Below are 18,345 nucleotides of genomic sequence, written 5' to 3'. Positions count from 1 at the left end.
GTGCACTGTATAGAAAATTTCAAGTTTGTATCAGCTTAATTGGTTTTGCACTAATTCGACTGAGTCTCTGAGTGACCACAAATTTAAATGTGTCAGCATGATGCCCATACAATACCATGGATCAGCGTCTGTACCGAGACCCTTCTGCAGCATGTGGAAGCAAGATGAACAAGGTGTATATACAGCAATGGGCTCTGCTGACATTATTGACCCTCACGGTCAAACACTCCCATTCTTTCCTTGGCTTCAGTGTGCAAAAGTGACAGTGTTGCTCCCAAAAGGTCTTCACAATAGCGGAGTCTTGCAGTCCCATCCTCACAGGTCAAGATATTTATCCCACCCGCCCTAAGTGTGGTTACAACATTTCCTTCCCTTTGAGGACTTTCAACTTCCAGCACAATGGAAGGTGATGGTAAACGTGGATTTCAGTCTTTGCCTCTGTGTTGGTGAGGCCTCAAAAATCCAGGTTCTTTTCCTGAAAGCCCTTCTAGTGAACCCCATTGGCTTCACACCTTCCCAGGGCCCTACCCAACACATCAATGTGAGTCTGCACCTGACCACCATTCACCCACAGCTCCTGGCATATAGATGACCATGTCAGGTGTGGTCATGCACTGTCCCTTCTCTTGAAGCTAGGATGTTCCTGACACTGGACAAATCCCCTCCCACAATACGCCATCTCCCCCAATACGCTAACGGTGCTGTTCCCTCTGTGGCATTCCTCAGTCACTTCCAGTTGCTTTATCCCAGCATCCATCCACCCTAACACAAGAGATTGAAAAACCTACTTTTTCCCCTCTCCCATTCTCCCAATCCAAGTGAAACACTACTTCACTTGCATCTCTTTCAATTTAGTACATTGTATTTACTGCCACTATTTTCTACACTGGGAAGGCCAAAGATACACTTAGTTGCCGCTATATGATAAAGTCTACAAGAATGCCTCTGTGTTTTGTGTCACTTAGTAATTCAATTCTTAACCTTGCACCAACTCTAACCTTTCATCATTTGACCTGAACAATTGTTTCAAAGAAGCTCAACAGAAGCTTGAGAAACAACCCATCTTTCATCTCAACTGTCTACAGACTTTGAAACTGGAGTTCAAAACTTCATATCATAACCCCTGCATCCGGCTTGTTTCCCTTTTGTTGTTAGCTTGGTTTTTAAAAACGTCTTTCACTTTGCATTTGGACTGCTGTAATCCAGCCGTTCACACCTTAACTGACATTTTTCTTTTCACTTTTTCCAATGCCACAAATTATTTTGTCATTCCACTCTCCTGCCCTCCCCTCCATGGCATCACAAACTTTGTCTTTTGTTCTTGTTCCCCACAGATGCTACGTGATCCCTTAAATATCTTAAAAAAAAATTGAGGTGTTGCAAGACCAGGAGCCAAAGGAGGTTGATGAGTAGAGGAGAATGAATGATGTATGGATGTTACGTTTCAATAGATTTTTTTTTCAATCCTACAGCCAGCTAAGAGGCAGGAGAATAGTTTGGTGTTGAAATACTGAGATGTACAAATTTTCCTTCAAAGAACACTGTTCATTTAAGGATGTGAGTTTGCTCGCTGAGCTAGAAGGTTAGTTTTCACCATTCTAGGTAACATCATCAGTGAGCCTCTGGTGAAGCTTCTTCGGAGTCTCACTGATGATGTTACCTAGAATGGTGACGAAACGTCTGAAAACTAACCTTCCAGCTCAGCGAGCAAACTCACATCCAGAACCTCAACCTGAGCTACAAATCTTCTCAAAACTCACTGTTCATTTAACTTCCTTTGGTAGTCTCTTGAATTTGTTTGGTAACTAAAATATTTGTCAGAACAGATGATCTAATGGCAAACATGCAAACAATAGGTAAAGGTAAATGTCGCCATAGTCCCAGTGGATCATGGGAATGCCCTCTCATAATGGAGGGAGACAACTTGTAGCAATTTAACCTGAGGACCACCATGTGTCAGATGAGGAGCAAGGTTGAGAAGGTGGAGCCTTCATGATAATGGCTTTGTTGGTGCAGCTATAAGATTGCTTGTTTTGAATCATGTAAATGACTGGAAGCACCAGCTGCTATGCTATCAATTCTTAATTGTGGTCTCAATAGTGAGCATTACAATACTAAGCAAACCACAATTTGGGGAGTTGGGTTATCTCACATGCAACACACATATTTCCATTCATCTGTGTGTGTGCAACTATGGTGACATCAACAACCACAGAAATATTGGCAAACTTTCCATTGTCTCAGCAACAGGAAATGTTTTTGCTATAAATATGTTAAGATGGCTTGTAAGCAAATTAAAAGTTATGGCATATTTATATTTGATCCTTTTTCTTGTTGCTCAGAAACCAGCAAATTTCTAAATTTATAAAACCTTAGTTAGTACACTACTGGTCTAGTTGAGCTTTGTAATAAAAAGTCAAAACTAAATTCCATTCTAATTACATAAGTTTCTTATTTCTTCCCATTCTAATTGCACAATATTGCAATAAGTTTACATAGTAGTTACGGAATGCTCCAACAAATGGACCACAGATTATAACTTTGAAGTGAAAGCCTAGTTTTTGAAAATGTGGCCTTATATAGAATTTCATGGAATCAAGCAAGCTGTAAACTGCAGCGTTTCACAACACAAGCATGGCATGATATTCAATTATGTCCATCACAGGAAACATCTGTTTTTGTTTGCTTTAAGTACTTCACTACAGAAATACATTGAGCTGCATCATACCACTTCTAAGGAGTCCCTGAAGTACAACAGAGAGGTCATGTAATCTGAAACATGAAATAGTTAAGAGGTTATTGTACAAATATGCTTGCTCTTTCGCACTTTATCCTTGCCTAGCTGAACCTAATGTAACTGCTCAAAGAAGATAATTATTTCATTTATTTTGATTTATAGGAATGTATTGAAAATTGCAAAAGTATATAATGTGAAGATGGTTTCAATATACTTGTATTGCAATTCTGAGTTTCCAATCTCTCAATAGTCATCATCCTGACTTATTTCTCTTTCTTTCAAATTACTTTCAGCATTCTTGTTACTTCCATCATCCCCTTGTAAACTCTTTGCTATCTGTTCCTCCTTAGCCCTAATCCCTTGCAGTTCTTCCTTCCTCAGCTGTGAGCAGTGATAGATCAAATAATCTTACCATTGATAAGCCGTGAGTGTGATCAGGACAATGAATTGAGAGGTCACCTGAAATGGCACAACCATCAGTGTGAGTTTTGGAGGGAAAAGTTCAGGGAGTGCAGGAAGGAGTGCCAAAAATTAAGGGGAGTTGCGAGAGAGATGAAGATCACTGAACATGATGAATTTTAAGGAGAATATCTTAGACAAGAAAACTGGACTGCTACTTGAATGAGGTAGTTGATAATGAAAACTGAAAAGATGAACAAGATAGGTGGGACCAAGTGAGGTGCTCAAAGGAAAAACAAGTACCAGAAGAGCTGTAGGAGAGATCAGTGAGTAATTTAGTCAGGGACATACTGCCATTTTGGAAGTTTGGGTAAGGAAGATGATGGGGAAAGGTGTTCTCACCCACTGACTACATTTTAATCAAAGTCACACAGTGAAAAATTGCGTTGACATGGAGATGAGTTGCAAGGATTTGGCTCTAGAACAGAAATTCTAAAGGAACTTCAAAAGTGAGCAGGTCTTCGTTAATGAAACTCAACTTTTTTTACCTAGTTTGATCCTGATTAAATTGTTGTCCATCCTGGCTTCTATATTAGCAAACACAGTAAACAGTTCCTCACCACAAGTATGGCTCTAAACGTTTTCAATTCTGCAGGCATCGCGACACTGCTCAAATGAAAAGAAATTCTTGACGCCACTCTAGTTGCAATCCACAGCCAGTTCTCCAACCACCCATTCCTCTCCAAAATCTTGGAATGTGTTGCTACTTCTCAATACCATCTTCACCTTTCACAGAAGTTCGTTTGAATCCCTTCAATCAGGATTCCATTCCAACTCCTTCACCAGTACCAAAACGGCCATTAGCAATGTCACAAATGACATTCGAGTTGACTGTGATGAAGGTAAACTATCCTTCCTCATCATATTTGCAAGAAACTATCTGCTCCTATTTCACACTGACAGGCTGTGCACCACCACTCCCAACTCTAGAAAAAACATTCAAAAGCAGTCCATGTCTACACTGATAATAACCAGCTCCATCTCACCTCCATCTCTCTTAATCCCTCTACTTGTCTCCAGACTTTCACACAGCTTGTCTGATATCCAGGACCGGAGGAACAGAAACTTTTCCAACTATATATGAAGAAAGCTGAAGCAATTTTTGTAAATCCTTATTACATCATCAATTTCCATGCTACTGACCCCATCCCGCTCCATGCCAATCCTCTGAGGCCAAGCCAAGTTGCTCATAACCTAGAGATATGTTTCTGACTACACAACAGCACTTTCGCTAAAACAGCATCATTTCCAACCCATAATCTTGCCCAAAGCAGCCTGTCCTAAGACCCTAAGCCCTTACTCACACTTCTGAGACCCTGACCAAAATCCGTCACTGAAACAGTCACTAACAGATTGCTGTGAGAAATTTCTGTGCACACATTGATTGTTGCTTTTCCTGCATGTCAAAATGGTTGCACATCCTGAAATTGGAAGCATCTTTTTTATGAACACATCAATGGAAGTTATTCCAGTTATTAATTCGAATTTCATCCTTTAATGTTCCCAAAGAAAATTCAGCCAGTGATCACAAACTTCTCCGTGTTGTTCTGTTCAAAGGACTTAACCAAAAGTAATTGCTGGCCCAGCCTTGTTCTTTAAATTTTGAGCTGGTCAGTCTTGAACGCCCCCTCAGGAAGAGATCAATCAGCCTGTTGTAAAACATCTCCAAGGAAAGAACATCCCCTAACTAATTGATGGGTCCACAACTGGATTATGAATACTTCAAAACTCTGTAATGTACACAAAAAGATTCTGAGGTTTGGAAGCGGACCAGTCCCCACTTCAACTATAATTGAGATGTATTTGAAAGACTCAATGGTTTCTGATTCTGAAATCCTATCAGGAAGACTACTGAATTACTTATCAGATGTTTTCTTAATTACATGTAAAAAGTTTAATTTTAATTTATAAAATATATTTCTTGATATCATGCTTTCCTGACAATTTGGGTCATATGGGTAGAATTAGAAAAGCACAAAACGAGCAAACACAATACAGAGATAGTGGGAACTACCAATGCTGGAGAATCTAAGATAACAAGGTGTAGAGCTGGATGAACACAGCAGGCCAAGTAGCATCAGAGGAGCAGGAAAGCTGATGTTTCAGGTCTCGACACTTCTGAATTAGGTGTGTACTGTAGGACCCCACACAGTCAGGGAGAGTTCGGGTATTAAATATGTACTCAAACCTCAGAAGTGTAAGCATAAATAAATAAGGCAACTGTTGGGAATTTTAATTACCCGACCATTAACTGGGATAGCTTTAGTGTTCAAGTTAGAGGGGAGGAAAATTTTCAATTGTATCCAGGGGAAAGCCCAATACTTCTATAATGTCGCTCCTCAGCTTTCTACACTCTAGCAAAAACAATCCAAGTTTGTTCAACCTTTCCTTATAGCTAATACACTCCAATCCAGACAACTATACAGTAAATAGCAGGACGTTTAGGAGCATTGATTTACAGAGGGATATTCGGGGTGCATGTCCATAGCTCCCCGAAAGTGGCAATGTAAGTGCATAAGGCGGTAAAGGAAGTGTATGGCTTGTTTACCTTCATCTGTTAGATCGAAAATCAGCTCAGGTAGAAAGACTAAGGTAATGGTCATGGTAAAGGGATGTTACTGTGACAGGATTCTGAAGGACTGAGTGATGGGACACTTGCTGTTTGTGGTGAGCACAAGAACAATACAGCATTTAACTGTAGGAAGTGTGATCAAGAAGTTTGCAGGGGGCATGAAAATTAGTAGGATGGTAAATATGGAGTAGGAGAGCCAAAAACTGCAGGAGGACATCAATGGGCTCAGATAGGCAGAGCAACGGCGAATGGAATTCCAGCCGGAAAAGTGTAATGCACTTGCGAAAGGCTAACAAGACAAGTGCTGACACAATGAATGATAGGACCCTGGAATGTACTGAGGATAAAAGTGACCTTGGTGTGTATTTCCACGGATCACTGAAGGTACCAGGGTGGCAAAGTGATAAAGAACGCATACGGGATATTTGCCAAGGCATTGAATACAAGAGTAAGGAGGTTATGGAACTATATAAAACACCAGATAGGCCACAACTGGAATGTTGTGCCCAGTTCTGCTCATTTTTTTCCACCAAACACCAGCAGCACCCCCGGCCTGTGAATTTCTCCCACTTGCTTAAAAATTGTAGCCATGAGGGAACAGGCACGAGTGGCCACCTAATGGTCTCAACTGAGCCTAGGGCTTACTTAACTGACCCCACACTTTAAAATTGCAGATATGTCAAGGAAAAGCAGGAAAGCAGTAAAACGTTCACTGAATGGCTTTGTGTTCTTCCCTACCATGCATACAGGCCATCCAGAGGGGGAACCTTTAAACAATCCATTTCATCTTTATTTTGAACTGAAGAAACGTTGTATTCGGTGAAGCTAATCCAAAATAGGCAATCAAGTACAAATAGTCATATGAGCAATGTAGGATACTAATTGCTGGCATTTTGCTGTTCTGTTTCTTAGTGGCTGTAAAAATCTTGTCTAAAATGAGTTTAGGCAGCATTAATCCAGCTTCCACTACTAAACTTGGATCTACAAAACAAAGCCATCACTTTTTTGGCATTAATTGTCAGTTTCAGACAGAGAGGTCACACTATGGTAAGGAAATTGAAAAACAATGTCACATTGATGCAAAGCAGATGCAGTGTTCTTTAGTATTTATGGTACAGTATAGGTAGCTTTACTCTTTGTTATGTTGTGCTATATCTGAACAGTGACGCTCACTACTGAAAACATATGCCTGAAATAGGAGGAATGTTTCTTTCTCAGAATTAACATCCATGGCCATAAAATGATTTGAGAAGGGAATAGGGGCATAGTTTGAATTTATACTTCTCAGATCAGGAATTGTTTCCCAAATGTCAGCAATGCTTAAATGAAAGGAAAGTACTGCGGATGCGAGGTATCTGGAAAAAGTACAGAAAATAGTGGGGAAACTCAACATGTCTGGTAGAATCTGTGGAGGGAGAGGTGGAATTAACGGTTCAAGTCTGATCTCACTCTTTGTCACATTGGACTGGAAATGTCAACTCTATTTCTCTCAGTATTCTTTAACCCACCCGGCAAATCAATAATTTGCAGCAAGTTTTCTAGGATCTGGGGTGATAATTAACAAACAAGACAGTTTTGTACAGCAATCCTATGTCTGCTTTCTTCATGCAAGCATTAAGCTGTTTATTTGAATTAACACCTCTGCCTGAATAGCAAACAAAGGAATGTAGTAATGCCTACTGAAAAGCCATTTTTCTTCAATGAAAGTTTTAACTTTCTCATTAAGGTTTAGAAAGGATATTGGCAGCAAAAGTTCATAAATCAGTTTATGCAGCTGAGTTACAGGGCATAAGAGTAGTGAATAATTATTAGCTATAACTTTTCTTTTCCTGACTTGTGGCGTTCATCATATTGAAAGGGCTTATGAAGTTGTTATTTTGACATTTTTGACATGCAGTAGAATTTTCAAAGTGCAATACACCATTCAATACTGTGATGTTCTGGACCCTTGAGACTGCTATTTGTAAATGCCCAATAGGTATGTAACTTGAAGCTGCTCAGTTGATTCCATACTGAAGCATTTGTTTAGTGTTAAATGCTCTCCTGAGGACAAAGACAGAGAGCAACACTACATTGTTTTCAATGAGTCATCCGTCGTTGCTACACTGCTAGTAAATTTTAAGTTTAACTTGTAAATCTTTGCAAGCTATGAGAAACACCACAAACAATCACAAAATTTCTATAAGTAGAGCTTTCACAAACTGCAAATGTACCAAATAAGACATTGTGGCAATGTTCAATAAAAACATCACCAACGTCAAGTTCAGACATTGCCTCTAACAAATAACAGTCTTTGTCAAAGAATTATAATTCAATAAGGCAATCTTATTTGAGACTAAAACAGGATTATGTTCAGAAAGAGTTGTTAAAAAAAAGCTCAAATTTGTTAGACAGACATTGCTACTAAAATCCCTTACTGTAGATTAGTACATAAGTTGAGCTGGTGTACTAGTCAACCTGACCCAAATCCATTTTTATTGGTATCAAAATACACAATGCAGTCTCTATGGTATATAGCTCAAGCTCTCAATTTTCAGCTAACAAATGCATGTTTAGGGTGACATTTGGATTAAAAATCAGCCTTAATTTTTTAGCTCAAACACAGAAAGGAACAGGAGCAAGTTATTCAGCCCATCAAGCTTCTCTCATCATTCTGAATCGAAAACAGAAATTGCTGTAAAATCTCAGCAGGTTTGGTAGCATCTATGGAGAGACAGCAGATTTAATGGTTTGCGTCCAGTGACTCTTCCTTCAGAATGGATCCACCAAAGTGGGTCATGGATGATTGTCTCCTCAGGGAAATTTGTCTGCACTATCTCCATATTACTGAATGTCATTAGTCTGTCTTGAACCTGTCTAATGACTAAACTTCCACAGACCTCCAGGGTAGAAAATTCCACAAAGATTCACCCATCCTCAGAGTGCAGAAATTCCTCCTCATGTCAATGGTAAATGGCTTGCCCTTTATCTTCAGATTATGTTTCCTGGTTCTACAATCACCAAACAGATGAAATATCCTATCTATCTAAATTCATCCAGTCTGGCCCTTTAAGAATTTTGTAAGTTTCAAAGCAAAAATAATTCAATATGAAGTTAGCTTCCAGCTAAAAGTCATAAAGTTTGCCAAAGCATCACATAACTGCTGCAGCGAGGAATTTGGTGTTAGTGAAGAACTGGTGTAAGAATGGAAGAAGGAATCAACACTGAAGATGATGCTCAAGGTTAGAGCCATGGGAGAAGACAACAGCTGGCCTGACCTTGTGAAATATGGATCAAATCCTCAAAATTACAGAATGGTAATATCACTGTACCACCCTCTTTCTCAATCACCATTCAGATAATAATCTGCCTCCCTGCTTTGGCTACCAAAGTGGATAACCATACACTTATCTAGGTGACCCCTTCTTGGCCACACATTTGGCCACTTACTCTTGTCCAAGTCACAAATGACATGCACTACATGTATACACTCTGAAGAGCGCCAAGTCTAAATGGGTCCAGCAGAGAATTCAGAGCAACAGCTAGTTAATGTAGGTGAACAGAATAGAATATCCTTTCTTGTCATGTGTACTCAAACACAGAAGTACACGAGTACAGTGACAAGTTTTACAATGTCACCTCTTATGGTGCCATCTTAGGTACAAATCTTAGATACAAAAGTGGAACAAAAAGAAAAGTAGTTGCATTATTTTCCAGTGTTTAAGAAATAAGTTAGAAATAAAACATTGTCAAAGAATTGGCATTACAGACAGATTTTAAAAAAAGTTCCAAATAAACATTACATAGCAGCAGCTCAGCGCAGGGGCTTCCTCACATGGTCTAACCACCCGCTCCAGACCCCAATCCAACAAACGTCCCTACTCGGCACCAAACCTTTGGTCCACTCTATACTGGCTCTCAACTGCTCCAAGCTAAGTTCCAGGGCTGCTTCTCCTGTGCCAGCCGCTGCCCAAGGACCACTTCCCCCGCAATGGCCTCTACCCAGGGCTGCTTCCCCCGCACTGGCATCCACCCAGGGCTGCTTCCCCCGCGCCAGCCTCCACCCAGGGCTGCTTCCTGGAGAGTCTTGGGAGCAGGTTCACATATTATTCTTAAAGTAGAGGGAGTTAGATTCTTGATGAACAATGGAGGCGAGGATTATCAGGAGTAGGCAGTAATCCAGATTTTACACTACAATCAGATCAGTCATAGATAATAAAATGTGAGGCTGGATGAACACAGCAGGCCAAGCAGCATCTCAGGAGCACAAAAGCTGACGTTTCGGGCCTAGACCCTTCATCAGAGACCCCTCTCTGATGAAGGGTCTAGGCCCGAAACGTCAGCTTTTATGCTCCTGAGATGCTGCTTGGCCTGCTGTGTTCATCCAGCCTCACATTTTATTATCTTGGAATTCTCCAGCATCTGCAGTTCCCATTATCTCCAATCAGATCAGTCATGATGTGATTCAATGTTATTTGAACAAGTTGAGTAATTGGGCAAATGTACGACACTTGAAATATAACGTGGATAAATATGAAGGTATCTACTTTGGTAGCACAAACAGGAAAGCAGATTATTACCTGAATGAAAACAGATTGGGAAAATGGAAAATGCAATGAGATGTGCTTGACCTTCTACATGAAAGTATGCAGGTGCAGAAAGCAGTGAAGAAAGCAAATGATATCTTGGCTTTCATAGTGAGAGGATTCGAGTACAGCAACAAGGATTTTAGCTGCAATTGTACAGGGCCTTTGAGAGACCATACCTGGAGTACTGTGTGCAGCTTTGGTCTCCTTATCTGAGGAATGATGTTCTAACTATAGAGGGAGTGCAACAAATGTTTATGACTGATGTTGGGAATGACAGACTGACTGATGAAGAGAGACTACATTCACTGGAGTTTAGAAGAATGAGAAAGGAATCTCTTAGAGGCCATTAAAATTCTAAGAAGACTGGACAAGGTAAACACAGGACTGAGTTCTTCTATCATACAGTTGGATGGCACACATGGACAATGAATAGAGTGACTGTAATGGTAAAGGCAAATCCAAAGTCTGCAGTGGTATATCTGATGGAATACGAACCCATTCCATATGGATACAAATCCATGTCCTCTCATTGACCTTGCACTCTTTGTTGGGATTAACACCAGATCCATTCTGGCACACACACCAGAATATCAGGTCCATGGATTTTCAGTCATTTTTAGTTTACTATTACTACATAACTGGAGTTGGTAAAATGTGTAAATCTCAGTTTCTCTTCCTCCTTCATAGACTGGTTAAACTATGCAGAGTTCTCAAGCGTTAGTAACTGGCAACAAAAAACCTAATTTTTATTTTGAAAAGTCAGCAGTCTCCAGACATCATTACAAACGAAAATTGTACCCCAGACACCATTTTTGCTCTTTTGAACCAAAGTCAGATGATGTGTGTTGCTGTGGGAACTGTTCAAACTATGTTCAATATTTCTAACAAAGAAATACAGAGCTTACTTCCAAGTACTCGCTCCCACCCATTCCAAATGAAGGTCATTCCCAGTAAGTGAGGCCTCCAACAGGCTACAGCCAATGAGTCATACTCCAGAAATGTTGGTACCTACTGGATGCAAATATACACCAGAGAAAAAAGACTCTTAGGCTGCAGTTCGACGTGACTGCTCTGTGAAAGACTCTGCTGAGGCTCACAATAGGATAAAACTCCATTAAAGTAATTTATTTTTATTCATTTGGTAATCTAAAATGGCGCCAACTGTGGTGACAAAACACTTTTCACTGTTTTTTTTCTAAATACATGTGAAAATAAAATCGTTCATTTGATAATCCTTGGTCTGATCTATGTACTAGCAATGTACTGTCTTGTCTATTATGAATTTGCTAAAATATTTTCTTTTATAAATATGGATACTGTACTGACCTATCTGTAATTTTGAGAAAATGTATTTCTTTCATTAATTTAGTTGTTTAAACTACTACTGGTAAGACTAAAATAGAATTTCTGAGGAAAAAGCACATTCCATTCAGCTACAACAGTAATAATCCGAATAAGTACATACTTAACCAATAACCATACTTCACATTCCAGTGCGCTAACCCACAATAAATCAAATTTATAATTTTCATCACCCATAATCAATCATACCAAGCTACAAGCTTCCTTCTATTCTATTCTATTGGAACTGGTCTCTTGTGAATTTTCCCTTACTTTGACCCACTTCAGTAATCCATTCTCTGGCTCAGGCCTTTGGATTCCCTTTTATTTCGATCCATCTGTGAGATCCGCTGTCTGGAGCTGTCTCTCAAAGTGCCTCCACTCCTCCTCCTCGAGAAATGATATTCTCCTTCAAGCGTTCGGTCACACTGTCCATAATAATCTGCTCCTGAAACCAGCAGCTATGACTTTGTTACCTTCAGACATGACTCATCTAATGCTTTCCTCGACAGCCATCAATTACTTACCCTCTTTGAATTTCAACTTATTCACAACCTGGCTCCCCCTTTCCTGTTCTGCACTAAACTGTGTTTGTTTATCAGTCATTCATTTGATGTAGGTATCGTAGGCTGGACTAGCATTTATTGCCCATCCTTACTTGGCATTCTGAAGGTGGTCATAAGCAGCCTTCGCAAACTGCTGCAATCCATCTACTGTAGGTCCACACACAATGTCATTATGGATGGAGGCTTAGATTTTAGACTTAGTGACACTGAAGGGAAGTGATGTATTTCCAACTCAGAATGGTTAATGACGTGAAAGGGAACTTGCAACTTGTGGTGTTTCCATGTATCTGCCACAATTGTCCTTTTGGAAGTGGCCGCATATTTGGAAATTGCTGTGTATGGATCCTGGATGAATTTCTGCAGTGTATCTTGTAGATAGTATACACTGCTGCTACTGAGCTGCAGTGGTGGAGAGGATGAATGCTTCTGGATGTGATGCCTTTCAGACCTGACCACCTCAATCAGTAGTGCTGCTGCTAAGCCACATTGATATCCCCCACCCAGAGTACATTCTGCACCTTGCCATTTGGACTGCTTCCTTCCACTGCTGTTCAAAATGGTGGAATACTGATTCATTAGACAATAGAGGATGGTAAGCAGTAATCAGCAAGAGATTTCCTTGCCCATTTTTGACCTGATGATATGGGACTTTATGATGTTTGGAGTCAACGTTGAGGACTCAAAGGGCAGCTGTCTCCCAAGTGTATACTGTTGTGCCACCACTTCTGCTCAATCTGTCTTGCTGTTAGGAGAAGACATATCCAGGAATTGTGAAAATAGTGTCAAGGGCATTGTTTGCAAGGCATGGTCCTGTGAGCATAACTATGTAAGGCTATCGCTTGACTAGTCAGTGAGATGGCCCTCCCCATTTGGCACTAGGCCACGGATGTTACGGTTGTCAGGCCTGAGTTTGGCTTTGTCATTTCTGGTGCCTTCGGTATGTCAGGTCATTTGTCTGGTTTCACTGTTTTCTTCCCTTCTAGCAGTTGATTCAATTGGATGGTTTGCTAGGCCATTTCGGAGAGCAGTTAAAAGTCAGCCATATTACTGTTGTGAGTCTGTGGGCCAGACCAGATTAGGACATCTGTTTCTTTTGCTCAAGGACATTAGTGTACCAGAGGGACTTTTTTAAAAGAACAATCGACATTGACTTCATGGTCATCATTAATTTCATGGTGGGATTCGATCTCAGGTGTCCAGAACATTCCCTAAGTCTCTGGATTACTATTCCACTGACAATATCATGTTAAAAAGCTGTTGTGACCCCTGACAAACGCAGTTCATGACTTTGTCCTGGACATGGCATTCCAGAGGATTCGCCAGCTGGACTGCCACGTCTGGGCCATCTTTGCTAACAGGCACTTGGAAATCTTGGTGGATGGGGTAGTTCAGCATAGAGTCGCCGTCCTCTCTGAGGATTGGCAGTTGTGACTACACCAGAGCCTGCTCCAAAGTTGCCATTTTGGTTAATGCACCTCCAAAGTTGCCATTCTGGTTAATGCACCTTAGCCATATGGAGAAATGCCCAGTGGCATGCGCGCGCGCGCGCGCGCGCGCGCACACACACACACACACACACACACACACACACACACACACACTCTCTCTCTCTCTTTCTGCAAATGCATTCATCTCCCACTAATGCTCATGTTCTACAAACCTCACTATTGCATACAACACCTTTCCTCACTCTCTCTCATCAACCCAACTCCCACACTGCTAAGCGTACATGTCCTCTGTGCTGCGTATTCCCTCACAAGGGACACCTGCACTAGCGCTAACAGCTGCGCTATCCATTTTCACCTCCCTTTCTTTCATTGCAGGAGGAATCATCCCATAATATTAGATAATGAGCCAAGATGGGTGGTAGGTTGCCTTGCATCCTACCCTCTTATGAGGTGAAGATCCTGACTCTGAGTGCCCCAAGCTGTTGAACAGCGATGCCAAAGCTCCTGGACTGGTTTTGGAGGCTGCCTTTGACTTACTGCTCCTGGGCCCTCTGACTGACTTGACTTGACTGAAACTGCTGACGATCATGACAATCTTCCAGGTTTAGTATCTAGGCTACACAGTATGACACGGTAGTGTGTGAGCTTCGTAGCTCCGGCGAGGGTGTCAAAGCACAAAATGGTCAAGAAAGGGATGCTGTGAGCATTCAGGTATGTTGAAGGTGAGTGAGAACTAAGGTAGCAAGTCAGCAGTTCAGAGACGCAGCCTGATACATTGGGTGAGCTGGGTGCCTGTCCCTGTATGCAAAGTGCTCTTACAACAGCACTGCAACGATAGTTGCCAGTGTGTACCAAGGGCCAAACAGCTGTGCAGCAGAGTTGTTCAAGTGGATCACAGACATGGCAGGATGATGCCAGTGTGCATGGGCATGAGGGAGATATCATGAGGGAGATGTGATTGCTTTCCATGGACCATGCCCTGAAATATGTACATTGGGCATCCCAGATGGCAGTGGCAAGCTGAGGTTGCTAGGTACCAGCTCCACCTTACTTGTTGGCAATCCTGGTTAGGATAGGAAGCTACATACTAATGAGGTGAGATCTGGAGATGCAGTTAATGCAGCTGACAACAAGCAATAATCTCGGTTAATGGGGGTCTCGCCATTCCACTGCAAAAATCTCATCTTGACATCCAGAACTCTGCTGGAACCATGCAACTTCTTGTTACCGACCTCAAGAAAAGTGTCACTTGACATCATCTCACGATACACCCAGTATTCTACTAGATTCAGCCCAAAGTATCTGGTCGTTTTGTCTGATGTTTCGGGTCGGGACCCTTCTTCAGAAATGGGGGAGGGAAGGGGATTCTGAAATAAAGAGGGAGACGGGAAAGGCGGATAGAAGATGGATAAAGGAGAGGATCGGGTGAGAGGAGACAGACAGGTCAAAAGAGGCGGGGTTAGAGCCAGTGACGGTGAACGTAGATGGGGAGGTAGGGAGGGGATAGGTCAGTCCAGGGAGGACGGGCAGGTCAAGGTGGCGGGATGAGGTTAGTGGGTAGGAGATAGGGGTGGGGCTTAAGGATGGACATGTCGTCTGAGGAGTGGGTTGGTGGGGGGGGGGCAGAGGGGGGTTGAAATGGTTTGCGACTGGGAAGTGCACTTGTTTCTTGCGAACCGAGCGTAAGTGTTCCGCAAAGCGGTCCCCAAGCGTCCAAACCTCCTGGGCCTCCTGCATTGCTGCAATGACGTCACCCAAAAGATGCAGGAACAGCAACTCGTATTTCGCTTGGGAACCCTGCAGCCCAAGGGTATCAATGTGGACTTCACAAGTTTCAAAATCTCCCCTCCCCCGAACAAAACCAGCCCAGCTATTCCCCCCCCAACCCTAACCATTCCTCCCACCTCAAGCTCCACCCCCATCTCCTACCCACTAACCTCATCCCGCCACCTTGACCTGTCCGTCCTCCCTGGACTGATCTATCCCCTCCATAGCTCCCCACCCACATTCACTTTCATTGGCTCTAATCCCGCCTCTTTGACCTGTCTGTCTCCTCTCACCCTACCTTCTCCTTTATCCATCTTCTATCCGCCTCCCCCGTCTCCCTATTTATTTCAGAATCCCCTTCCCCTCTCCCATTTCTGAAGAAGGGTCCCGACCCGAAACATCAAACTTTCTTGCTCCTCTGATGCTGCTTGGCCTGCTGTGTTCATCCAGCTTCATACCATGTTATGTCAGATTCTCCAGCATTGGCAGTTCCTACTATCTCTGGTCTTTCTGTCTGATAGGAAGCAACTGTTCATTGGAAACTGTATGTTCAATTCTTAGACTAACATGTTCTTTTATGTAATAATTACATTTCTGCTAGTTGAAATACTTATAATTCTTACTATACTTTGATATATCAACAACAGGACACTGCACAATATAAATTCAAGCATCTAGTTTTCTATGTCCCATCATTAGTAGAATCACAGAACTGTACAGTACAGAAGAGGCCCTTTGGGCCATCGTGTCTGCACTGACTAAGCTATTCTAAATCTACACTCGTTCCACTTTCCTGCACTTGGTCCATATCCTTGCATGTTATGACTTTCCATGTGCTCATCAAAGTACTTTTTAAAGATTGTGAGGTTTCACTCTTCAGGTACCCTCCGAGGCAGTGCCTTTCAGATTCCCACAGCCTGTAGTTGAAAAAGGTTTGCCTCAAATCCTCCCTGAATCTCCGTCCTTTCACCATAAAATTAGGTATTCAGATAGAATCATAGGATCATAGAGCACAGAAACTGGCCCTTTGGTCCAATTCGTCCATCCAACCAAGTTTCTCAAACTAAGTTAGCTCTATCTGCCTGCACTTGGCCCACATCCTTCTAAACATTTCCTATTCATAGATGCAGAGATGATAAATAACCGGGGATTGAATCTTCAACAAATTCAATCAGTTTATCCAATTACAATACAAATGGCTGAAAAATGAATCTTTATCAGAAAGGAAGAGTTCAATGTGTTTGGACAACAAAAATTAATATTGAATCATTGCAATGAGCTTTTTTACACAGGCTTCTCAAAAGCAACAATTTAATGTGCTAACAAGGGCTACAAACATTACAACTTTTTATAATACTTATAACAGTACCCTGCTGAAGGCAATTCAAATATATACAAACATGACTGTAAATAATGAGACTGTTTTTCCATTAATAACTGTCAAGGGCCACAAATAATAACTTCCTATTTAAGATCACAAACTGGCTACATTTCCCCAAGATACTTCACGTTCCACATCTTGGTGCTATTTTTGGAATTAACTTGTACATGTTGGCTCAATATCCTCGGGTTGAGTCTGCATGTTCAAGATGATTCTAAAAATATTGCAGCATTGGAAATTGTTCCCCAATTAAATATGGTCAATTTATACAGGCAATACCTTTTTTTTTGTTGCTGTGTGGTAGAGTTCAATCTTCCTTTCTGTTACGATCACCACTCTGGAAAATTAAAACATTATTTTCAATGATACTGTCACATAGAATCGCATCCCATCGCTCGATCAATTATAACAAGTGTTGCTAAGACATGGATAGGAAAACATTGGTTGCATGTGTTTCTCAGTCTGCTTTCATGAAAATTGGAGGAGATCACATAAAGACAAATACAAAGAGCACAATATCCAGTTCAAATTAAAAGAGGAGCTTGGTCAGAGGAGATGGGGATTCCAGGGAAAAGTTGACAAACTCCTGTTTAACTAGAAATAGGGAATTCAATATATTGTAACACACAAGATTCTGAAGGGGCTTGGTAAACAGCTGATGGGATGTTTCTTCTCATGGAGAAATCTTCGTGGAGAGCCATGCTTCCAGGAATTCTCGTGCTTGTCTCTGCCTAGCCTGTCCCAGGATCTTGGTGTTGTCCCAGTCGATGTCATAGTTCTTTTTCTCCATGTGGATTGAGATGAGTGAGTATTGGTCGCATCTCACCGAACTAAAGACCCACTCACATGGAAAGGACCAATATCATCTACAAAATCCCCTGCAGAGACTGTGAGAAACACTACATCGGACAAACAGGAAGAAAACGAACAACAAGAGTACATGAACACCAACTGGCTACAAAAAGACACGACCAATACTCACTCATCTCAATCCACATGGACAAGGAGAGCCATGGCTTTGATTGGGACAACACCAAGATCCTGGGACACGTTAGGCAGAGACAAGCAGAGAAATCATGGAAGCATGGCACCACACAAAGCATGCTATTAATAAACACATTGAACCCAACCCCATATACAGTCCACTCTGAAGGAAAACTGGAAATGAGGCAATCCATCTCAACAGACCCCAGAGTTGAAAAAACAGGTGGGAAAACACACCGACGCTTCATTGGAGGCTGCACTGAGAATGTTACCAAGCTCGGTAACGAAACGGCTGCAAAACCATAAACCAGCTCGGCACGCCAACCAACCTCAACACCCACAACCCAAGCTACAGATCTACTCCAAAACCTTAGATTCAACAAATTGTTTATTACCATTCACTGTCATCCATAATATTACAGTCACCGACATGTACCTGGTCTAGAGTTGCTACAAACAGCAGCTTGCTTTCAATTGTATGTAATGTTTCAAGTAGTCCCAGGTAGGGGCAATCCTTAGCTT

General features: G+C 41.7%; 2 protein-coding genes across 5 annotated transcripts in view; one reads left to right on the top strand and one right to left on the bottom strand.

Annotated features, from left to right (window-relative positions):
- cmss1 (cms1 ribosomal small subunit homolog) overlaps positions 1 to 18,345 on the bottom strand; it is a 323,071-nt gene that overhangs the window by 209,961 nt on the left and 94,765 nt on the right. For 2 of the 3 annotated variants that reach the window (XM_059650229.1, XM_059650228.1), the window contains one exon: positions 17,120 to 17,176. The exons of the other annotated variant lie outside the window; for it this stretch is intronic. Coding sequence is in view for 1 of the 2 variants with exons in the window: in XM_059650228.1 (XP_059506211.1) it covers positions 17,120 to 17,176 (57 nt within the window). In the remaining variant the exon portion in view is untranslated. The remainder of the gene's footprint in view (positions 1 to 17,119; positions 17,177 to 18,345) is intronic. 3 annotated transcript variants of the gene reach the window in all.
- filip1l (filamin A interacting protein 1-like) overlaps positions 1 to 18,345 on the top strand; it is a 245,810-nt gene that overhangs the window by 145,330 nt on the left and 82,135 nt on the right. The gene's annotated exons all lie outside the window — the stretch shown is intronic.

Source organism: Stegostoma tigrinum, chromosome 12, assembly GCF_030684315.1.
Source record: "Stegostoma tigrinum isolate sSteTig4 chromosome 12, sSteTig4.hap1, whole genome shotgun sequence".
NCBI lineage: Eukaryota > Metazoa > Chordata > Chondrichthyes > Orectolobiformes > Stegostomatidae > Stegostoma > Stegostoma tigrinum.
The sequence above is the reverse complement of the archived record's forward strand: the minus strand, read 5'-3'. Positions and strand labels throughout refer to the sequence as shown.